Here is a 25,998-nt window from a genome sequence, read left to right on the forward strand (position 1 = left end):
AAATTTAATAGATCTTCAACATCTTTCTTTGTTTTTCTTTTTTCTTTTTTTTTTCAGGAAATAACATTTTTTTATTCAAAATAAGAACTCAATATCTAAACAATAGATAGCCTCTCTGATGATCAATAAAAGCTCGCAACCTGTTTTCTCAATCCTCTCCACTTACTCACAAAATATGTATGAGTTTAAAAATTTTAGGTACTCTTATCAGGTATATCTTGGGCCATATACTTTAATAACTGATTTTATCACAATGGTTAATCATTCAAAAAGATTTAATAAATCATATTTTTATAGTGATCAAAATATTAAAATTGACTTTTTTTTTTCAAATCAAAATTTAAACATCCTTAGATAGATTATTACAATTTCTAATCGAAATCTTTCAAACATGTAATGTAAGATATTTTTGCAAAAATTACTAAGATACAAACAAAAAACATGTTTTTATTTTAAAATAGAAATTTTTTTTAAGTTTGTTTTTCCCCCAATCAGAATATTACATTTTTCCTAATGTCAAAATAACTATTAATAAATAGTACATAATGAAGAGTTTATTTCCCTTTCTGATCCTTAAATTTTTATGTTGCATTTAATTTTGTTTGTTTTTATTTCAGGTTTCATTAATCTTTTTATTTTCCCGGTTAAATGATGGATAACGGTACTCCGTGACTCTCATAGTTGGTTAAATCAGTTTCTCACAATTGCTGATACAAAAATTAAAAAAAAATCATTTATTTTCTTTTCAAAATGGATGAAAATCGAGTGAAAGATTGAGATTGCTAATGAAAAAAGGAATTTCAGAAGATATTCGTCTTGTACTAGAAGTTAAGGTTCGATTAGGAAGAGAAGTTCCACAATCATTGCTAATTCGGTATTTTTATGGATTAGGAAAAACCATTTATGCGAAAAAACGAAGGCTAAAAGGTTAGGGGTTTGTCATAAGTGTGCAAGATGAACTTGTGACAAATGATGCAGATATTTGGGATGTATTTCCAATAAAAGAGAAGATAAAATTGGTTTCATTAAGAATGGGCTGAGTAAGGCGTCTTTAGATAACATCTTATTGACTCTTGAGACGCATTCTAGTGGACATGTGCATATTGAACTTTACGTTTATGGAAACAATTTCAAAATGAGCGTCATAGTCTTGGGAATCCGACTAAAAAAGACCCTGTTTGCAAATTTATAAGAAAATTGGATGGGAAGCATATCCTCGACTCATAGAATGCGTTGATGCCGTTTCTGGACGTAAAACTAGAGGAAAATTGTGATGAAATTTGTAGAGACCTGAAAATTCTTACTTGGAAATTTGTGGAAAATTTAAAAAAATTTTCTTTTAAATAATTAAAATTGCCTCATTCATAACTTAACTGATAAATAAAGTTTGATGTACGGTTTAAAATATCTGATTTACGTCGTTAACATCAACTATAACTTTTGGTAAAGCGACAAACAATCACATATATTTGGATTAAAGATTAAAGACAGATCAATTACTCGGAAATGTATCACCAAATTCAATTTCCATGCAAATCAATCCACATGTGATAGCTTCGTACTAAATGATTTTTTTAGTTGTATTTTAGTGATGTTTTTTAATGTAGAATGACATTTTCTGGCTACTGCTTATGGTTTTTTTTTTTTTACTGCAATATTGAATTTAAAGTTCTAATTTAATATAACAATTTGAATCCAATCCCGTTACTTGATTATTCAAAATTAAATCTTTAAATCCAAACACAATATGAGGATAATTATAGTTTTTTTCCAATGTAGCGCTGATCTAATGTTGATTGATTCTTATATGTGAAATGTCATATCAACATCTTGATGAAAAATATTTAAAATTACCAATATTGAAATATATATATTTAAGATCCGATTTTAACAATGTATATAACCAAAATTTTTAAGAGCAAAAAATCGCAATTTTCAATCGTGTATAATAAATTTGACTGGTAAATTGTTACTTGTTACAAATTTAATAGAATATACAAGAGAAAGGAGATGAGATAATTCAGATAATGACTCAGGAATCAATTCTTACCTCAACCAAAGATTTCTATGCACATGGAACAATTGAGTGATACATGTTTGGAAGTGTTACACAGAAAGATCTATTTACTTCCATAGCATTAATCATAATCATCTAAAAATCTACCCATTTATAACACTACCCTTAGATGGTTATTCATGTAACAAATATTTCATCAAAGAAATATCTTGCGATAGATTATTGGGGAAGATTTGGAGATTCGAGTATTGCTTCATTAAAATCTTGATAGTAAAACTTAGTGGGAAAAATATAAACAAAAGAAAATGAATACATCAATATATACTTCTCTTAAATGTCTTTCAGATGATGGATGTGCTTCTTTGAAACCTCATTGAAAAATAATCCAATGGGAAAAAGAATATGGCACCATCGCTATTTGTTGATTGTTCTTCCTCTTACAAGCATCACTTAAAATCTTTTCTTTGTTGTCTGATATTACATGCTACATTTTCAATTTTGATATCGATAATGGCCTAATGAAAAGATCGGTCACATTATCTTTCATCAATGTTCATATATGGTACTTTAGGACCAAAGACCTTTTGAATGTTTAAATAATCAAACAATCATCAATAGATATAATATATCCACATTGGTACGTATGTTTCTATTAATTAATCTTTAATCAATGCTTATATTTGATATTTTAGGACCAAAGACCTTTTCAGTATTTAAATAATCAAACAATCATACATTAGTACGTATGTTTATATTAATTGATTAAGGAGTAGGTGTATATTATATGATATCACATAATTATATATGTGAGACAGACTAATCGACAATGAAAATTAAATTTTTTGATATAAAAAAATTAATATTTTTTATAGATCGCGTCGAATCAAAAATTCATTCCGAAATTGACTAGTGAACGCATTTTCATAAAAGTTTTTTGTTTTCACATGTTAATAATTTATCTTTCTTCTATTCCTTTCACTTTTAGTTATAATAACTCAAACGTTTGACAAACATAATTTCAAAAAATCTATTCGACTATTTGTTTCAAAGTTTTTTTCATCAAATCATCTTATCCAGTAACCTTCAAGTCTGCAGTTCAAAGCACAATTATTATTCACATATATGTCCTTTTTTTAAAACTTTTATCAATCAATAATAATGTACATTAATATTTCATTTAATTGATATAATATCACTAACATATTGTTGAAAACATTATAGTTTTCTCCCTCAAATTTCTCATATAAAATCCAACTGAACAAAATATAGCTAATAAGACTTGAAGATAGTAGATAAACACTCACTCCTTGCTCAATGTACTTACATCAACAAAATCACATGTATACATACCAGAATACAAATTAACTACAATCAGAACATTTCATGAAAATATCAAATATTTACTGGAAAATACTAGCGCATTTTTCGTGCACGTTTAGGACGAATCCAGAGGACAGTCAGCCACTGTTTCGAATCAAAAGGAAACTTTAAATTTTATTGGCATCCTTTAATACATTGAATCGCTCATCTGCTCAAGTTTTGGATATGCTTCATTGCACTAGGAGGCAGGGCATGCAAGCCTAATTAGAACTTTGATCCAAAAGAATAAAGGCAATCCCTTTACAAGCAATGCGTTTCTAATATGTTTTGATAGCTATCAAGAAATATAGCCTTTACTCATAACTCGAGCAGAAAATTACCCACTTGTGGGAAATTCCGATGTCTTCGAAACATCGGAGTCTCTCACTTTCAACTGGTGATAACCTGAACGCAGATCTATTTTGGAGAATATCGAAGCTCCCTGCAACTGGTCAAACAGATCCTCAATCCTCGGAAGTGGGTATTTATTCTTCACTGTAACCCTGTTCAACTCCCGATAGTCAATACAAAGCCTCATAGAGCCATCCTTATTCTTAACAAACAAGACTGGCGCGCCCCAAGGTGAAAAACTCGGGCGAATGAACTCCTTGTCAAGAAGTTCCTGAATCTGCTTCTTAAGCTCTGCCATCTCCGTCGGTGCTAGTCGGTACGGTGCTTTGGAAATCGGAACCGTACCTGGCATAAGCTCAATAGAAAACTCCACCTCTCTCTCGGGTGGCTTACCAGAGACGTCATCAGGGAAAACGTCTAAGAAGTCTCTAACAATCGGAACATCTGCGGCTAACTGACTGGGCGCCTCGGGGACAGATATAAAGGTCGCTAGAAACGCCCGACACCCTCTATGCATGAGCTTCCTAGCCTGAACATACGGAATAATGCGCGGTAAAGGAAAGTACCTGTCCGGCTCAAATAAGAATTGGGTCATTCCAGGCGGTCGGACTAGAACAGATCTCCGCTGGAAGTCAATCAAAACTCTGTTCCGCAATAGCCAGTCCATCCCTAGGATGATGTCAAACTCTGGCATCGGCAACACGATCAGATCCGCATAAACGAGGTTTCCATGGAGCTCAAGATCTATGTCTCGGATCACATTGGTAGCTGCCATCTCCTCACCAGAAGGCAATACTACTGAATAGGCTACATCTAGCCCGATGGTCTTGACCTTGAGGAAGTTAGAAAAGACCTCCGAAATAAATGAATGAGTGGCCCCTGACTCTATCAGGTCTTTGGTAGTTGAGCCAGCTATGAAAATTCTCCCTGAAAGTTCGGAACACTAAGTTGAAACCAATAATCACAAGAGCTAAGCTTATAGGCATGCAAAGGTCAGAGTTCTTCTATCTTAATCCCGAAAATAATACTGAGTAGAGCATGCAGTCCTATCGCAATACTAAGTTCAAAATCTTAATCCCGATTGCCAAAACATTGGAATGCAAATATAAACTTAAAGCTGTAAGGTACCTATCATCAGCATGGTATCGGGGTTCGTCTCCTCAGCATGGAGAGCAAAAACTCTGCTTTCGGTGGGCAGATTCTTCCGGGGGTACTCCTGCAGCACGTGGTCTGTGCTGCCATACTTGTAACATTTCCCTGAGCCATACATGCATGCTCGAGGATGACGGCGTGAGCACTTGGGACAGACTGGGTAAAGTCCTCGGGACGGCACGTCCCTGCTTCTGCTGCTGCTGCTGCTGCTGCTGCTGAGGTCCTCCTCTGTTTCTGGGCGGGCCGTTATGCGGCCTCTTATGCTGATGCTGCTGAGGAGGAGGAAGACGGTGTGGTACCTGTACTGGTGGCTTTCCCAAGCGATCCCTCTCTATATCAATCAAATCTTGCTCTGCAGCCAGAGCCCTAGAAACAGCAACCTCAAAGGTAGTAGGGCCCGCAACCCTAACATCACGGCGTAAGATCAGCCGCAGACCATCCATAAAGTGCCTCAGCTTGGCACTGGCAGCGTTCGCAATCAAGGGCACAAAGTGACAGCCCCTGTCAAACTTATGGATCAACTCCGTAAAAGTCAGATCTCCCTATCTCAGGGTCATGATGTAACGCCCCAGATTCGACGACTGTCCTCACTGTACCAAGACGAGTCCTTCAAGCGTGCTTATGTCCTCACTCACACGCACCCTGGGAAATTTCCCAGGAAGTCACCCATCCCAAAATTGGCCCAACTCAAACGCGCTTAACTTTGGAGTTCATATGTGATGAGATACCGAAAAGAAGATGCACCTTCGTGATATGAGTAGTACCAATCAAATCTTTTTAAGCCTTCTTCAACTGTACAGTCCATTAAATTGAACAGTCTCGAAATCCCTCTCATTCCCGTATGGGATCGGTTCATACATGTTCCCTCCACCTAGAAGCCTGCTAGGAGCCGCTCATTGTCCGTGCAACTGATGGCACCGGCGATCACCCCCCGCCCTCTTCGGCCCCGGGCCTCACATGCCCACCAGCTTCCGCCTAGTTCGTCCCCGAACCACACCGTACTAAGAGAGTCGGCTCTGATACCAACTTGTAACGTCCCAGATTCGACGACTGTCCTCACTGTATCAAAACGAGTAATTCCAGCGTGCTTATGTCCTCACTCACACGCACCGTGGGAAACTTCCCAGGAGGTCACCCATCCCAAAATTGCCCCAAGTCAAGCGCGTTTAACTTTGGAGTTCTTATGTGATGAGCTACCGAAAAAAAGATGCTCCTTCGTGATATGAGTAGTACAAATCAAATCTTTTAAGCCCTCTTCAACAGTACAGTCCATTACATTGAACAGTCTCGGAATCCCTCTCATTCCCGTGTGGGTCGGTTCATTCATGTTCCCTCCACCTAGAAGCCTGCCATGAGCCGCTCATTGACCGTGCAACTGATGGCACTGGCGATCACCCCCCGCCCTCTTCGACCCCAGGCCTCACACATGAACTCCCTGGTCAAACGCGAACACACCTCATCCGTAAAGTATTTGGAGTAAAACACCTCCGTGAAGCGCACCCAAGACAGTGTAGCCAAGTTAAGGGCTATTGAAGCTCCTTCCCACCATAAGCGGGCATCTCCTCCGAACAGATAAGAGGCACAACGAACTCGATCTGAATCCCCAAGCTCCATAAACTCGAAGATAACCTCTAGGGACTTGATCCAGCCCTGGGCAATCATGGGGTCCGACGTCCCTGAAAACTCCTTCGGACGCATCTTCATAAATCTCTCATATACAGCCTCGGGCCATGCCGGCCTCCTCGCCACGGCATTGTTCCTCGCAAACTGTGCGAACAACTGAGTCATCCCAGCTAGCATCTGGGCATTCATGTCAGGCGGAGGTGGTGGTGGAGGTGGAGGTCCGTGCCTCTCTTGTCTCTGATCATCGCCGTCCTCATAACGGCGTTCCTCCTCTCTAGTGCGCTCGAGAATGCGTCTAGGGGGCATACTGTTACAATCATAACCCGTACGTAACTAACATGCATAATTCCTTAATTTAATTAAATTTAAATACTGAACAATAAAAATATGTACGTAAAATAATTCACGAAAACATGCTGTCAAATAATTCATGCTTTAAATAAAATGCGTAAATGTAAAACTTACAGACCGAAGACTTGACTTCATGAGCTTCTCGTGGTCAGTAGTATTACAACCCTATACAGAACCATTGCTCTGATACCAGCTGTAGAAGCCTGAAAATTCTTACTTGGAAATTTGTGGAAAATTTTAAAATTTTTTCTTTTAAATAATTAAAATTGCCTCATTCATAACTGAACTGATAAATAAAGTTTGATGTTCAAAGTGGCAGCGGAAGAAATTAACATTTTCGAAATAACAGTAAAAAGTTTATCCAACGATAGTTTGAGCAATCAAATAATAATAAATGCTGAACTGAAGTCCTCGGGTCCTACTACTGCCGACTCGAGCTGGCTCACTGGTCCCCGCCCTCGATCCCGACCTCATCAGTACCTACAACAATCAAGTCTAGTGAGTCTAAAGACTGAACATGCATATATCGCTAATAACAAGTAAATAAATAATAAGCTTGCATGCAAGTGAGAATATCATGTCATGAGGCATATCGTAAAAATATCGTGTCATGATTAATTATAATACGTGCATCACTGAACTGAAAATCATAGTGAAAATGTTTGCTCCTTGGAGCCCTGTACTGAAATAGCATATAATAATTTTCTGGTGAGATTATGGTCTACGCAAGTGGTCCCTGAACTGAACTAAACTGAGCTGACCGGTAACTGGCGACCAGACCGGTAACTGGCGACCGGGTTTAATAATGTGCGTCTGATCAGACTACTGCCACAGTATACTGGGTGAAACAACTGAACTGACCTGTAACTGGCGACCAGACCGATAACTGGCGACCGGATTTAATAATGATAGTAAAGTAACCACAAGAAATACCGCATAAATCTCAAAATTTGTATTTTTGCACGTAATATAATTAAATAACTGAATTAAATATCCTGTACTAATTTTACTGATTGGATTGGATTGCTTCCAGGCTCGCTGCAACCTAAATATTCGATGAAAAATATGCAATAGATTTAGGGGACCAAACTATGCAATAACATTAGAAAATGTGACAATTACGCCCAACGACTTCGTATTTAATCATGACTCCGAACCAACCCGAACCAACACTGAACCATCATGTAGTCATGATTAAAATATGCCCAAAATGATGAAGTAATGCTCCTAAAATGGGGAGGGTCGAAATCTAGGTGAATGGAGGCCAAAACATGAAACGTTCTTTCGATAGTCAATTTGGCACATCGCACCGTAAATTCTCGTACGACCTCAAAAATGATCCGAATCACAAACTGCCAAAAACATGACCTTCCTAACTCGATGAAGCACTGTCCAGTCCAAGGCCATAGGCTAAAATCCAACCGAGAACTCAAACGAGCCACTGAACCATCACAGCAAGTTGCTGTCCAAAAATACAGCAGCTGTGCTTTGGTTTCATGCATCGGTTGCGAGGCTAATGGCCATTGGGGCTTGAACCACCGACCAAAACCTCTTACCAATATCCCAAGGAAGGATTTGAACCATGGCTAAGGGCCCTAGGCCAGCCACAATTCGCATCACCCCAGCAACAATCCGAAAGTTCCAACCGAGAACACCTTGCATGCGTGTGTAGTGTTGTGCTTCGTTTGCTGTCTCGTGTCGTTCCAGTGGCCATTTGATTGGCCATGGCACGATCTAAACATCTAGGGGCATGGTGTAAACCGTGGCTTAGGGCCATAGGACAACCAAGATCCACACCATTCCCTAAAAATCGAAACAACACAAGCTGTAAAAAGAAGAGGGCCGAAGGGTGCAGGGGCTGTTCTTGAGTTTTATTTTAAAACTGATTCACCATGGACCAAGCCACCAAAAGGGCGACTTCGTCACGTCTTAGACATGCTAGGGGAGTGATCTAACCATGGCTATAGGCCTTCGGGCAGCCATGATCAGAAACTTTTTCCTTTTGACAGCAAGCTGGAGTTTCGAAAACACAAATGGCTAAGATTGAAGAGTTGCTGTCAAATTCGAATTCTATCATGCATGGGGCTTGTTTGAATGGACCAACATGGTCTTAATGCATCCTATTACATGTCTAGATGTCGCATTAGGAGCCTGGAATCGTACCAATACCTGAAACCATCAAAACAATTGAAACCCGTGAGGAGCACAATGAAAGCCGAAATCTGCATCTTTATTTTCTGAAAAACAATTTGATAGATTTCGGTTTTCTCCATGGAAATGATGATCATGTAATGAAAATAGATGATAATAGAACTTGATTGAAGAGTCAAGGAAGAATATATGCATGCCTGGTTTCGTTTGAAATAAAAACGAAAGAATGAGACGATACGGCGCGGAGGAGGTGGAGCGCTTATGCTACCTTGTTTGCTACTGATTTTTCTCTCTTGTTTTTCCCCTAGCACCTCACGATTTTTAACTCAATATAGGCTCTGAAATCTCTCAGATTTCGGTGATGGGGAGGGGAAGAAATGGTGGTTAGGGGAGTGAGGGAGATGGGTGCAAAATATAGGGAAAATACAAGACCAAGTCTACTCTTTTTGAATTTTGAATTTTGGTTGCTAACCAAATATTTGTTGGGGTGTTCTAGAATGAGGTGGCCGAATTCTCTTACTAATCTAGACTAGGATAATGCTCATTAATTAATTAATTAAGGTTGACTAATAATTAAAAAATATTAGCATGCTAACATAACAAAGAATGGGTCAAAGGGTGAGTTGGCAAAGGAATAGTCTAGACCCTAAGGGTGGCCGAAATTCATTAATTAAGTGGAGGGAAAATGTTGATTATTTAGTAAATTTATAACCCTTAAAAGCCTTACCTATCTTTTTAAATAATTTAGTGAACTAACCCCTTAATTATGGAACTTAAATGAATTTATTTTCTACTCACCTCAAGTTGCTTAAATAAATCCTCAAACCTCCTTTTAACTTAAATTAACTTACTTGCTAGCTAAAATAAATTCTGTAAATGTTTTCTAAATCTTAAATTTTATACCTAAACTCCAACTCTAGTCCGGCTTCACTGAATTAACTGAAATGATAAAAATTAAACTACTACATAAAATAATTAACTTTAAAGAAAAGCATTTAAATACTCATAAAATCATTTAAAATACTAAAATTATGCATGGCTTATACGTAGACTGATTTACGGGTTCTACAAAAATATTGGTGGCAAGCATGAGATGAAAATCTTCTCACAAGTGGGATAAAATTAAGCAACAAATAAAGTTACCAAAGAAGTAGCGGTTTTTCCACAATCTAGCATTTTGACCATATCTCTAAAATTACTTGGTCAAATTGTTAAAAAAAATACCACAATTCAAACAACTCAGATATCTACATGTTTTGTTTTATGTGGAGAAGAAAATTCGGATAAAAAATTTTTCAAAAGTGATGTGTATTAAAATATTAATTTCTTGGAACACCAATAAAGACTTATGTATAAAAAATAATATTTTATTTGTGGTTGTCTCCCAAATTTGGCTATAAATAGGGGTGCATTATAATGTATTGAGATATCCCTCATTTTATGAACAAACCTTTGAGTTCATAATATTTCTCTCTTTGTTTTTCCTTTATTTCATCATTTAAATATAATTAGCATGTTAAATTCATATTCAAAGTTGTACACTTTGAATAATGGGTAGCTAACTTCCCAAAGTTGAGATGAAAAAGGTGAAACTCTTTGCATGATAATAAGGTTATTAAAAGGTAAGAATCTTTGTTTATATTATTTAATCATTATTTATTGTTTATGTTATATGTATTTCTTTAAGTATTATTATACCCTACTTATAAATGGAAGTTTTGATTTATTGTTGCTATATGTTACACTAAATTCTTAAAACCATTTAAATGTTAGTTTGGTATTACCAACCATATAAAGTGGATGGCTTGATTTATTATATATGATTATATCATAATATTAATTTCTTGGAACCATTTAAATGTTAGTTTGGTATACCAACCATTTAAAGTGGATGCCTTGATTTATTATATATTAATATCATAATATTAATGTAATGCCCCAGATTCGACGACTGTCCTCACTGTATCAAGACGAGTCTTTCCAGCGTGCTTATGTCATCACTCACACGCACCGTAGGAAACTTCTCAGGGGGTCACCCATCCAAAAATTGCCCCAAGTCAAGCACGCTAAACTTTGGAGTTCTTATGTGATTAGCTACCGAAAAGAAGATGCATCTTCGTGATATGAGTAGTACCAATCAAATCTTTTAAGCCCTCTTCAACTGTACAGTCCATTACATTGAACAGTCTCGGAATCCCTCTCATTTCCATGTGGGATCGGTTCATTCATGTTCCCTCCAACTAGAAGCCTGCCAGGAGCCGCTCATTGTCCGTGCAACCTCATGGCACCGGCGATCACCCCCCGCCTTCTTCGGCCCCGGGCCTTACATGTAAACCAGCTTCCGCTTGGTTCGTCCCCGAACCACACCATACTAAGAGAGGTCGGCTCTGATATCAACTGTAATGCCCCAGATTCGACGAATGTCCTCACTGTATCAAGACGAGTCTTTTCAGCGTGCTTATGTCCTCACTCACACGCATCCTGGGAAACTTCCTAGGAGGTCACCCATCCCAAAATTGCCCCAAGTCAAGCATGCTTAACTTTGGAGTTCTTATGTGATTAGCTACTGAAAAGAAGATGCACCTTCGTGATATGAGTAGTACCAATCAAATCTTTTAAGCCCTCTTCAACTGTACAGTCCATTACATTGAACAGTCTCGGAATCCCTCTCATTCCCGTGTGGGATCGGTTCATTCATGTTCCCTCCACCTAGAAGCCTGCCAGGAGCCGCTCATTGTCCGTGCAACCTCATGGCACCGGTGATCACCCCAGCCTTCTTCGGCCCCGGGCCTCACGATTAATTTCTTGGTACCATTTAAATATTTGTTTGGTTTTACCAACCATTTAAAGTGGGAACTTGATTTAGTGTTTACGAATATATAAATAGCACAATAAATACTTGACAACATTTACAAGTTTTGGTATATATTATATACTTATAAGATAATAATATATAACATAATATAAATATGATTATTTAATATATATTGCAACCATTTTATTAAGTGGATTTCAATAATATTCATTAATGTTAACTTTATTAAAATACCAAGAGTGGATCCTTTAATCTCAACGACTTAAATTAAAATTTGAACAATTAAAAATTACCAATTAAAGATTCAAACTATTAAGAGAAAAAAACAAAAACAAAAACAAAAAGACATTGTAGTGGACTTATAATTATCTTAGCTTCCCTAAGGATACGATATTCGGACTCACCGAATTATACTACTTGTGGACAATCTGCTCTTGGGAGTGCAACATGTATGTCAACAAACTATCATAATAATTATTGATATTCAACAAGCCCCCAGGTTTATTATGGATATTAAGTTGTGCCCAAGAAACAGTGTTTAAAATTTCTTCTAATGTATTAAAACCACCTGGTAGTGCGATAAAAGCATCAGAATTTTCAATAATTTTGGTGATTCTTTCATACATAGAAGAAACTTTTAATTTCTCTCCAATCGTAACACCTATAAGATTTCCTTCAGCAAAAGTTGTATGAATAATACCCAAAACCTGACTACCTTCAAGACGAGCAGATGTTGAAACAGATCCCATTAACCCAATATTACCTCCCCCATATACCAAGTGAATTTTTCTCTCAGCCAATATCTTTCCAAAAATATTCGCTTTTTCTACAAATACTTCATTTTTTCTAGGACTCGACCCACAAAATAAACAAATATTTTTCAATTTTGTGCAGAGGATCCAACCATATTTTTACTTTCTTTTTGGTCTGCGAAAATAGAGAGAAACATGAGAGATTTTATCGGGGTAATATGTAATCATGACAAAAATATGGGTCATAGCTGTAATCAGAATTAACAGTAAAAATAATAATGACACACATGCATATAAACTGTAGTGTGGATGTGGCTCACAATTTTCCTCTAGTTTTACGACCAGAAACGGCATCAACGCATTCTATGAGTCGAGGATATGCTTCCTATCCAATTTTCTTATAAATTGGCAAACAGGGTCTTTTTTAGTCGGATTCCCAAGACTATGACGCTCATCTTGAAATTGTTTCCATAAACGAAAAAGTTCAATATGCACATGTCCACTAGAATGCGTCTCAAGAGTCAATAAGATGTTATCTAAAGACTCCTTACTCAGCCCATTCTTAATGAAACCAATTTTATCTTCTCTTTTATTGGAAACACATCCCAAATATCTGCATCGTTTGTCACAAGTTCATCTTGCACACTTATGACAAACCCCTAACCCTTTGGCCCTTCGTTTTTTTCGCATAAGTGCTTTTTCCTAATCCAAAAAAATACCGAATTAGCAATGATTGTGGAACTTCTCTTCCTAATCGGACCTTAACTTCTATTACAAGACGAATATCTTCTGAAATTCCTTTTTTCATTAGCAATCTCAATTTTTGAGAGATTTTCATCCATTTTGAAAAAAAAAAGAAATGATTTTTTTTTATTTCTGTATCAGCAATTGTGGGAAACTGATTTAACCGACTATGAGAGTCACGGAGTATCGTTATCCGCCATTTAACCAAGAAAATAAAAAGATTAAGGAAATCTGAAATCAAAACAAACAAAATTAAATGCAACATAAAAATTTAAGGATCAGAAACGGAAATAAACTCTTCTTGAAAGATTTCATTTTCTAAAAATGGTTTAAGCCTTTGTCCATTTACTTTAAAAACATCACCATTTTTAGGATTTTCAATATCCACAGCTCCATAAGGATACACATGCCTTACAACATATGGGCCTGTCCATCTTGATCGTAATTTTTCTGGGAATATGTGAAGTCGAGAATTATAAAGCAAAACTTTTTTACCAATCTCAAAAGATTTTCTAAGAATTGGTTTATCATGAAATGATTTGATTTTTGCTTTATAATTCCTTGAATTCTCATACGCATAATTTCTGAGTTCATCAAGTTCATTAAGTTGCAATTTGCGCAATTTGTTGCAATTATCCATGCTTGAATTAAAAGTTTTGATCGCCCAATAAGCTTTATGTTCCAATTCCATAGGCAAAGGGCAATGTTTTCCGTAAACCAACCTAATTCAATGATGTTTTAAAAGCTGTTCGATATGCCCAAAGTGCATCATTAAGTCGTAGAGACCAATCTTTTCTATTTGAGTTGACAGTTTTTTCCAAAATTTTCTTTATCTCCCTATTAGCTAATTCAACTTGTCCTTTTGTTTGAGGATGATAAAGATTAGTTACTTTGTGAGTAATACCATATTTTTTCATTAATGAAGCAAATGGTTTATTAACAAAGTGAGTTCTCCCATCACTTATCATGGCTTGAGGAATTCCAAATCTACTAAAAATATTTTCTTTCAAAAGTTTGATGACGATTTTATGATCATTTGTTCGACATGGAATTGCCTCTATCCATTTGGAAACATAATCAACTGCAACTAAAATATACAAGTATCCAAACGACGGTGAAAAATGTCCCATAAAATCAATTCTCCAACTGTCAAAGATTTCTATTTCAATGATAGGATTCAAAGGCATCATGTTTTTTTTTGAAATCGCACCCAATTTTTGACAATTTTCACATATCTTGCAGATTTCGTGGGTGTCTTTAAAAAAAGTGGGCCAATAAAATCCACACTGCAAGATTTTTGCACCCGTTTTCTTTGAAGAAAAATGTCCTCCGCATGCTTCTGAATGACAAAATTTAATGACAATACTTACCTCATTGTCGGGTATGCAACGTCGAAAAATTTGATCTGGACAATACTTGAACATATACGGATCATCCCAATAAAAGTTTTTTACCACATTCAAAAATTTTCTTATATCTTGGGAACTCCATTGCGGTGGCATTTTTCCTGTCACAAGAAAATTTAATATGTTAGCAAAACAAGGTGTAGTAGTAACTTAAAATAGATGTTCATCAGGAAAATTATCGTTAATTGGTGTCATTTCAAAAGATGATCCTGTTACTAGTCTCGATAAATGATCAGCTACGACATTCTCGGTTCTTTTTTTTATCTTTGATCACAATGTCAAATTATTGGAGCAACAAAATCCATCGTATCAGTCGTGGCTTTGCATCCTGTTTGGTCAACAAATATCTAATAGCAGAATGATCAGTAAACACAATAGTCATTGATCCAATCAAATAAGAACGAAATTCATCTAATGCAAATATTACAGAAAGTAGTTCTTTTTCCGTTGTGGAGTAATTCATTTGAGCATTATTTAAAGTTCTACTTGTATAATATATCACGTAAGGCTTACCGTTTCTTCTTTGACCCAGTACTGCACCGACTGCATAATCACTCGCGTCGCACATGATTTCAAATGGTAAGACCAATCAGGAGGTTGCATGATAGGATCTGATGTTAAATGTCGAACGATTTTATCAAAAGCATTTAGACATTCTTGAGTCCACTCAAATGCAGTGTCTTTTGTTAAGAGGTTACAAATGGGTTTAGAGATTGAACTAAAGTCCTTTATAAACCTCCTATAAAATCCAGCATGTCCCAAAAATGAGCGAATTTCTTTAATGGTTTTTGGAGGGGGTAAATTGGCAATAATATCAACTTTGGCTTTATCAACTTCAATTTCATGAGATGACACGACATGTCCCAAAACAATCCCAGAAGTAATCATGTAATGACATTTTTTCCAATTTAAAATAAGACCTTTTTCCTCACATCTTTTTAAATCTTTTTCCAAATTTTCAAAACAATTATCAAATATATTCCCAAAAACAGTTAAATCATCCATGAAAATCTCCAAACAATTTTCAATCATGTCGATAAAAATGCTTAGCATACATCTTTGAAATGTTGCTGGGGCATTGCATAATCCAAATGGCATCCTTCTAAATGCAAATGTTCCAAAAGGACATGTGAATGTAGTTTTATCTTGATCTTCGAGTGCAATGTGAATTTGATAATAACCTGAATATCCAAAAAGAAAACAGTAGTATGGATGACCTGCTACTCTTTCTAAAATTTGATCCAAAAATGGTAATGGAAAATGATCTTTTCTAGTGGCGTCATTTAATTTTCTATAATCAATACACATCCGCGAACTAGATGGGACTCGACTTGTTAGCAATTCACCTTTGTCATTTTTTATCACTGTGATGCTAAATTTTTTTGGAACTACTTGTGTTGGGCATACCCACTTACTATCAGAAATATGGTAGATAATCCCAACATCAAGTAGTTTGAGAACTTCAGTTTTCACAACATCTTTCATGTGTGGATTTAATCTCCTTTGTGGTTGTTGAGATGTTTTTGCATTTTATTCTAAGTGAATTTTTTGAGTGAAAATTAGTGGATTAATGCCCTTGAGATCTTTTAATGTCCAACCAATTGCATTTTTATGTCTTTTAAGCATATCAACTAATTTACCTTCTTGATCACTTGCTAGTTTGGAAGAAATTACCACCGGATATGTTTCATCTTCACCAAGAAATGCATACTTCAATATTTCTGGCAAGGATTTTAACTCCAATATGGGTGGTTCGTCTTTGTTCTCATATTTTGCCTCAAATTCTTTCTCTGATCCTGGTAACGAGTGATACCTGATAAAATCATCAAGATCAATTTCCATATTTTCTTTAACAGTTTCAATTGAACAAATATCTAATTGATCACGAGTACTCCCTTCTTGAATGTTTTCTTCCACAAGAGTTTCAATAAAATTTTCATCTTCACTTTCATCTCCTTTGTCATGTGGTTGCTTACAAAGATTAAAAACATTAAGCTCCAAGGTCATGTTACCAAATGACAACTTCATTATTCCATTCCTGCAATTTATAAGAGCATTAGAAGTTGCTAAAAATGGACGACCCAAAATTACAGGAATTGCATTACAAGCTTCGAAAAGTTGTGTATCTAAAACTATGAAATCGACAGGATATACAAAGTTATCAACTTGGACCAACACGTCTTCTACCATACCTCTTGGCACTTTTACAGATCTATCGGCAAGTAAAAATGTTATCGAAGTAGATTTTAACCCGCCTAGATTGAGTTCTTGATAAACTGAATATTGAAGTAAATTCACACTAGCTCCAAGATCAAGCAAGGCTTTCTTAATCTTTCGTTCTCCAATAATACATGAAATATTAGGACAATCAGGGTCTTTGTATTTCAAAGTATTATTATTTTGAATGATTGCACTTACTTGTTCGGTTAAAAATGCTTTCTTTTTCACATTCAATTTTCTTTTCACAGTGCACAAGTCTTTCAAAAATTTGGCATATGATGGTACCTGTTTTATTGCATCTAAATAAAATAATATTAACTTTTACTTGTTTAAAAATATCATATATATCAGAATTCGAATTTGATTTTTTTGTATTTTTCAATGCATGAGGGAATGGTGGTGACACTATCCGTTGAACCTCCTCTTCGCAAGTTATGGGTTCCACTTCCTTACCCTTTGAAGTTGATTTATCATCATCTTCACAAGGTTCAAGAATGGATTTTTCCACAACCTTACCACTTCGAAGGGTAATAACAGATTTTACATGATCCATCAGTTGAGTTTCAGAAGTTCCCGTTTGTGAATTATGATCCTTGGGATTAGGCTGTGGTTATGAAGGAAATTTATCTTTTTCATGAACATTAAGTGCAGATACAAATTTAGCAAGAGTATCTTTCAAATCTGTCATGGTTTGAGCGGTTTGAGTATTGATAGACTCTTGCTTTGCAACGAAAGAATTCAATATATCTTCCAAGTTTCTTTTAGGTAGAGGAACATAAGGTGCATAATTTTGAAAATTTTGTTGATTTTGAAAATGTGGTCGTGAAAATTGTGCAGCATTATCATTCCTCCAACTAAAATTTGGATGATTTTGCCAACCTGGATTGTAATTTTGAGAAAATGGTTCAAAATATGGCTTTTTGAAATTGTTCAAAACATTGGCTTCTTCATAGAGACATTCTTTAAAAGAGGGCAAAGTGGACAATCTTTTGTAGAATGATCACTTGTATCACAAATGTGACACTCAATTTCTTGAACAGATTTTAATTGACAATTCTTTTTCAATTCAAGTGCCTCAACTTTTCTTGCCAAAGAGGTAAATCTAGCTTGGAGATCATGTTCATCTTTGAGGGTGTACATACCTCCACCAGATGTGGGAGATTGAATCATGTTTGATGGTTCGATTTTACCTATAGTGTCCTAATTTTGAGCATTTTCAGCTAATGATTCGAGATACTCAATTGCCTCGTTTGGATCTTTATCTTCAAATGTTCCATTACACATAAATTCAACCATTTGCCTATCTTTAGGTGTTAAGCCTTCATAAAATTGAAAAACAACTCTCCATATTTCAAAACCATGATGTGGACAAAGATTAAGCAATTCTTTCTATCTATCCCAACACTGATAAAAAGTTTCTCCTTGTTTTTGAGTGAAAGTGATGATTTGCCTTTTGAAAGAATTTATTCTATGAGATGGAAAAATTGTTTTCAAAAATTGTTGCAATTCATCCCAAGTTCGAATGGATCCCGATCTAAGATTTTGTTGCCAAGTTTTAGCTTTATCTTTTTTTTAAAAAAAGGAAAAAGCTTAAGTCGAATGGTGTTCATGATACAATTTAGATCATTATATGTGTTGCACACTTCTTCAAACTCTCGTAAATGTATGTATGTATTTTCAGAATCTAAGCAATGAAAATTGGGTAAAAGTTGGATAATACCAGGCTTAAAATTGAAATGAGATGCATCAGGGGGAAAAACTAGACATGAAGGCGCACTAGTACGTGTAGGATTCATGTGATCTCTAAGTGTTCTTCGTCTATCATGATCATGTTGAGATTGAATTTCATCTTCATTTTCTTGGATGGGTTCTTCCCCCATGTTTTGTAAAAATAAAGGGTAATTTCGAATGAGTCGACCACTAAGTGTACGTGACCAAATGCTCATGCAAATGCAAATGAAAAAGAATAAAAACACACAAAGACAATAAAATTTCAAATAAAGAAAAATAAACTATAAACAAAATTAAATAGACTTGAAATTAAATTATACTTCCCCGGCGATGGCGCCAAAAACTTGTTGCGACTTTGATTGTTGCACTCCCAAGAGCAGGTTGTCAACAAGTAGTATAATTCGGTGAGTCCGAATATCGTATCCACAGTGAAGCTAAGGTAATTACAAGTCCACTATAATGTCTTTTTGTTTTTGTTTTTGTTTTTTTTCTTTTAATGGTTTGAATCTTTAATTGGTAATTTTTAATAGTTCAAATTTTAATTTAAGTAGTTGAGATTAAAGGATCCACTCTTGGTATTTTAATAAAATTAACATTAATGAACATTATTGAAATCCTCTTAATAAAATGGTTCTAATATATATTAAATAATCATATTTATATTATGTTATATATTATTATCTTATAAGTATATAATATATACCAAAACTTGTAAATGTTGTCAAGTATTTATTGTGCTATTTATATATTTGTAAAAACTAAATCAAGGTTCCCACTTTAAATGATTGGTAAAACCAAACAAACATTTAAATGGTACTAAAAATTAATATTATGATAATCATATATAATAAATCAAGGCATCCACTTTAAATGGTTGGTAATACCAAACTAACATTTAAATTGTTCCAAGAATTTAGTCTAACATATAGCAACAATAAATCAGAACTCCCACTTATAAGTAGGGTATAATAATACTTAAAGAAATAAATATAACATAAACAATAAATAATGATTAAATAATATAAAACATAGATTCTTAGCTTTTAATAGCCTTATTATCATGCCAAGAGTTTCACCTTTTCATATTAACTTTGGGATGTTAGCTACTCATTATTCAAAGTGTACAACTTTGAATATGAATTTAACATGCTAATTATATTTAAATGAAGAAATAAAGGAAAAACAAAGAGAGAAATATTATGAACTCAAAGGTTTGTTCATAAAATGAGGGATATCTCAATACATTACAATGCACCCCTATTTATAGCCAAATTTGGGGAGACAACCACAAATAAAATATTATTTTTTACACATAAGTCTTCATTGGTGTTCTAAGAAATTAATATTTTAGTACACATCACTTTTGAAAATTTTTCCATCCGAATTTTCTTCTCCACATAAAACAAAACATGTAGACATCTGAGTTGTTTGAATTGTGGTATTTTTTTTTAAACCATTTGACCAAGTAATTTGAGAGATATGGTCAAAATGCTAGAGCATGGTAAAATTGTCACTTCTTTGGTAACTTTATTTGTTGCTTAATTTGATCCCACTTGTTAGAAGATTTTTATCTCATGCTTGCCACCAATATTGTAGATATTAACATCAACTTTCTACAGGTCCAAGAATCATCTTAATCCCATTTGCAACACCAAGGTTATTCTTGTTTTATCGAACCTGTAAAAAATAGTAAAAACTTATAATTACAAAACAACTTATATTATATACAATTTATTACAAAACATATAATATTTAAACATTTAATAAAACAAAAACTATAAATTTATATTATAAAACATTTAATTAATATACAATTTTTTATCTTTATCAGGGACAGTCTACTAATGAGCAATTGTAGAAATGGAGAGAAAGAGATGAAGCCAAGGGCCGGAAGTTATATTCTGAGGTGGATGGTATAGTTCGTTATCAAGATCGTTTATAGGTTCCTAGTGACGATTTTTTGATGGGTCTCATTATGAAGGAAGCTCATGACACACCATATTCCATTCATCCGGGAAGCACGAAAATGTACAAGGATCTGCAGTTATTATATTGGTGGCCGGGCATGAAGCGTGATATTTTGCGTTTTGTGACCAAATGTTTTACATGTCAAAAAGTCAAAGCAGAGCATCAAAGACTAGTAGGGAAACTTAAGCCACTCCCTATTCCCGATTGGAAATGAGAAAATATTACTATGGACTTCGTGGTGGGATTACCAAAGACTGTTATGGGATTCAATGATATATGGGTGATGGTGGAACGTCTTACGAAATCAGCGTATTTTCTACCTATTAAGATGACATTCACCATGATTCAGTATGCAGAGTTATATATTCGAGAGATAGTTCGTCTGAATGGGATTTCTGTGTCTATTGTTTCTGACAGAGATCCGAGATTTACGTCATCTTTTTGGAAAATTCTGCATGCAGCGATGGGGACCAAGTTATTATTCAGTACAGCCTTCCATCCTCAAACCGATGTAAGTTCGAGAGAGTTATTAAAATTTTAGAAGATCTTTTGCGAGCTTGTGTGATCGATTTCCAAGGCAGTTGGGAATCAAAATTACCTCTAGTAGAGTTCACCTACAATAATAGTTTTCAATAATCTATCGGGATGGCTCCTTTTGAGGCACTTTATGGAAGGAAATATAGATATCCTATTCATTGGGACAAGGTTGGGGAAACAAGAGATATTGGTCTGGAAGTGATTGAAGAGACTGCCGAGCTTGTAGTCAAAATTCGTGACAGAATGAAGACTGCACAAAGCCGACATAAGATTTATGCTGACAAGAGACGAAGGGACTTAGAGTTTGCAGCGGAGGGACATGTATGTGTGAAAATAGCACATATGAATGGTGTTATACGATTTGGCAAGAAAGGCAAGTTTAGTCGAAGATTTATAGGTCCGTTTGAGATTTTGAAGAGGATTGAGACACTAGCTTTGTGGGGACCCAAACCTAATTCGTCTTCTTAATCATCATTAGGATCAATTAATTAATCTGGGTCTAAATTTTTTTAAAAAAATACACAAGTACGGAACATATAATAATTAGTCTGATATAAATATCAACAGTAAAGTACAAGTCTTGTACAAAGTACATTCATCTCAAACTAAGGTTCAACAACTACATCAAGTGCTGAAAACCAAATCTACTTCTAAGTCCGGATCTCCACGCTAATCTTTAATCTCTCATCCTCTTCTTGACCCTGATCCTGTCCCACCTGTTGTCATGCACACATACAAACACAACAACAGCCGGATAACTCCGGTGAGAAATATATTCACAGTATAAACAACGTATACATGCAATCATATAAACAGATATAAAAGCATGGAACAGATATCAATAACATGTATCAAAATCTGAAAGACATGAATCGATATAAAACTATAAATCAAACTCTTGACTTATAATCTCTGACTCGACTTTTCTCTAATCTAGGGATCCCGATCCTGGACATTGGCATTCTGTACCGAATCTCAGCAATAGAATTCGATCTACTCCTAAGCAACATCGATACACAAAAAGTCCAGTGTCTTGGCAGTTCTGCCAAAGACTAGGCACATCTGCCCAAACTCTAATACAATAAATGCTCTACTATAAATCAATAGACTAAGCATATCAATCTCATGAATTTCAAACATCAATGCAATAAAATAAAGTATGTGGTTTTGGGAAACTCAAGTCGAATCTAACTCGAGTCGTATCTTCATGGTTCAACATTGATTTATACATTTCTCTTGTCGATCTGACAAAGTCGAAGTCTCGAATTCTATTCTGTCAATACTCAATCTGGCACTGACAATATTAAGTAGTACAATATCAGTATACAACGCAAATCAATACTGGATATAATCAGAACTCAATTAAATTCTGTTTCAATGGCATAACAGCACAATCTCGATATACCCATCAATACAAATATCAACAGATACCAATCTCAACTCATAATCAATAACAAACTCAATCTGATATCAAATCTGTAAAATCTCAATCAAATTCAATTCTAAAAATGATAACAAATTCATACGGTATTCGATCTTCAATCCGGTTTCAATTTTACAATGACAACCATCTCAGAAACAGATAATAACAGTCATATCATGATTCCTCTCATATCAGATTTTCAAATCATATCCAAATATAATAAAACTTACGTCCAGTTGAAGTCTTTGTCGATAGGAACACCGTACTGAAGTGGGATTGAAATTATAACGGCCGGATCTTTCGCAAATCTAAATTCTAGTATCAAGAGACTTGGAGCTTTCCAGGAAGAATTCTCGTTCATTTTGCTGGAAATCCGAAGGGAAGAAGGAATATACATATTTATTGCATGTCCAAGCAAAACGTGGCTTCATCTTTGAACTGCACGTCTCGCGCATATGCGCGAGGCCTACGGGTCTCGGCATTTTTCCTTGTACATGCTCGCGCATATGCGCGTCCTCTCCCGGCGCATATGCGCGAGGTTCTCTGCCATACTCGCGCATATGCGCGCGTCCTGGTCGTGCATATGCGCGAAGTTCTCTGCCTACCTCACGCATATGCGCCCTGTCCGGTCGCGCATATGCGCGAGGGGTTCAGTCCTCGCACATAATTCAGTCTTCTTTTGCCTTTCTCGGTCTGATCCTTTCCATATTTAATCATATCAAATCACAAATCAATAATCTCATATTAACAGAATAAAAATCTCAGGCATTACAATTCTCCCCCTCTAAGATCTGATTTCGTCCCCGAAATCACAGGCAATCAAATCAGATAACGAATCAGATACAATAAGAAATGGAGGATAGAAGTTAAACAATAAACTCACATCAATGAAATTACTTTGGGAATTTCTGTCTCATATCTGATTCAGTCTCCCAGGTAGCTTCTTCAATGCCATGACGACTCCACTGAACATTCACAAGCGGAATAGTCTTCGTTATGAGTTGTTTTTCTTTATGATCGAGAATCTGAATCGGCTTCTCAAAATATCTCAGTGTCTCATCAAGTTCGGCCTCGTCTGGATGAAGAATATGAGAAGCATCAGGAAGATATTTCCGCAATAAAGATACATGAAAGACATCATGTATTCCAGATAGAGAAGGCGGTAAGGCGAGTCGATAGGCACGATCTCCTATCTTCTAGAGAATCTCATACGGACCAATGTATCGTGGAGACAACTTTCCTTTCTTGCCAAATCTGACAACGTCCCTGAAAGGAGAAATCTTCAGGAATACTCTGTCTCCTGCCTCAAATACCAACGGTTGACGACGAACATTGGCGTATTTGGCCTGTCAGTCTTGAGCTGTCTTCATTCTTTTCTGAATCAGCTTCACTTTCTCAGTCATTTCTCGGATCATATCAGGCCCAATCTCAAATACCTCAGAAATATCATCCCAATAAAGAGGGGATCTGCACTTCTTGCCGTACAACGCTTCAAATGGAGCCATCTTTATACTCGTCTGATAGCTGTTGTTGTACGAAAACTCACAAAGTGGCAAAGAATCTTGCCAGATAATGCCAAAATCTAGCACTACAGCTCTCAGCATATCCTCCAATGTCTGGATAGTCCGCTCTGACTGTCCGTCAGTCTGTGGACGATATGCGGTACTCAGATGTAACTTCGTACCTAGAGATTGCTGCAAGCTGTGCCACAAGTGCGAAGTAAACCGAGGATCACTGTCTGATACAATTGACTTCGGCACTCCATGCAATCTGACCACTTCTCTGACATATATCTATGCCATCTGGTCATGTCTGTACATCATCTTGTACGGAATAAAACACGCTGATTTGGTCAATCTGTGAATCACGACCCAAATCGTATCACAACCTCGGGAGGAACGCGGTAGCTTCGTAGCAAAATTCATAGAAATGTGATCCCACTTCCATTCAAGAATAGACAAGCTGTCTAATAGACCTCCTGGTTTCTTTCTTTCTGCTTTTACCTGTTGTCAATTCAGACATTTTGATACAAATGGTGCAATATCTGCTTTCATCTGTTTCCACCAAAACTGTCTTTTCAAATCATTATACATCTTTCTGCCACCAGGATGAATACTGAATCGACTACTGTGCGCTTCTGTCATTATCTGTTGTTTCAAATCTGAAACATCTATAACAACAAGACGATTATTCACATACAGTACCTCATCACGTACCTGATACTCTGATCGGTGCCCTTCTCTGACTATCGAAATCGAGTTCTGAACATTCCGATCAACTTTCTGAGCTTCTTTAATTCTCAAAATCAGCTCTGGTTCGACTTGAATAGCATAAAGTCTCAACGGTCTACAATCTGTTTCAAATGCTAATCCAGCCAAACAGTAGTGTTCAATAAAATTTGAAACACCAATCGTCGATAAGGATAAAAACATACCTTTCGACTCAGTGCATTAGCTGCTGCATTAGATTTCCACGGATAGTATTTGATTTCACAATCAAAATCTTTAAATAAATCAAGCCATCTTCGTTGCCTCATATTCAATTTTGACTGTGAAAACAGATATTTCAGACTCTTGTGATCAGAATAAATCTCAAACTTCTCACCATATAGATAATGTCGCCAAATCTTCAATGCAAATACGATGGCTGCAAATTCAAGATCATGAATTGGGTAGCGAGACTCATGTAAATTCAATTGTCTTGAGGCATAGTCAATAACATGTCCTCGCTGCATTAAAACACAACCCAATCCTCTGTGAGAAGCATTACAATAAACAACAAAATCACCAATACCTGACGGGATAGTCAACACCGGAGCACTGGTCAATCTCCTCTTCAATTCGAGAAAGCTGGATTCACACTCTTCAGACCATACAAACGGAGCATTCTTCTTCGTCAACTGAGTAATAGGCTTAGCAATACTTGAGAAATCTTTAATAAATCGACGGTAGTAGCCTGTTAAACCCATAAAACTGCGTATCTCTGGCACAGATGCCGGTCTAGGCCAACTGATCACTGCCTCAACTTTGCTAAGATCAACAAAAATACCATTTTCAGATATAATATGACCCCAAAATTCAACTTGATTCAGCCAAAATTCACATTTAGACAGTTTCGCATACAGTTTCTCTTTTCTCAGAATTCTCAATACAATTCTCAAATGCTCAGCATGATCATTCATATTCTTTGAATATATCATAATATCATCTATAAACATAATCACGAAATCATCAAAATAATTCTGAAATACACGGTTTATCAATCCCATAAACACAGCTGGAGCATTGGTTAGACAAAACGGCATGACAATAAACTCATAATGGCCATACCTGGTTCTGAAAGCTGTCTTCGAAATATCAGAATCTCTGACTCTCAGTGATGATATCCAGATCTCAGAT

General features: G+C 35.9%; 1 protein-coding gene across 1 annotated transcript in view; it reads right to left on the bottom strand.

The window, feature by feature from the left end:
* Positions 1–25,998, bottom strand: part of LOC142537635 (uncharacterized) — a 43,317-nt gene that overhangs the window by 9,501 nt on the left and 7,818 nt on the right. The window contains exon 4 of the mRNA XM_075643135.1: positions 4,972–5,284. Within this exon, the coding sequence (XP_075499250.1) occupies positions 4,972–5,284 (313 nt within the window). The remainder of the gene's footprint in view (positions 1–4,971; positions 5,285–25,998) is intronic.

The sequence above is a fragment of the Primulina tabacum genome, chromosome 2 (genome assembly GCF_025594145.1).
Source record: "Primulina tabacum isolate GXHZ01 chromosome 2, ASM2559414v2, whole genome shotgun sequence".
NCBI classification, from domain to species: Eukaryota; Viridiplantae; Streptophyta; class Magnoliopsida; order Lamiales; family Gesneriaceae; genus Primulina; species Primulina tabacum.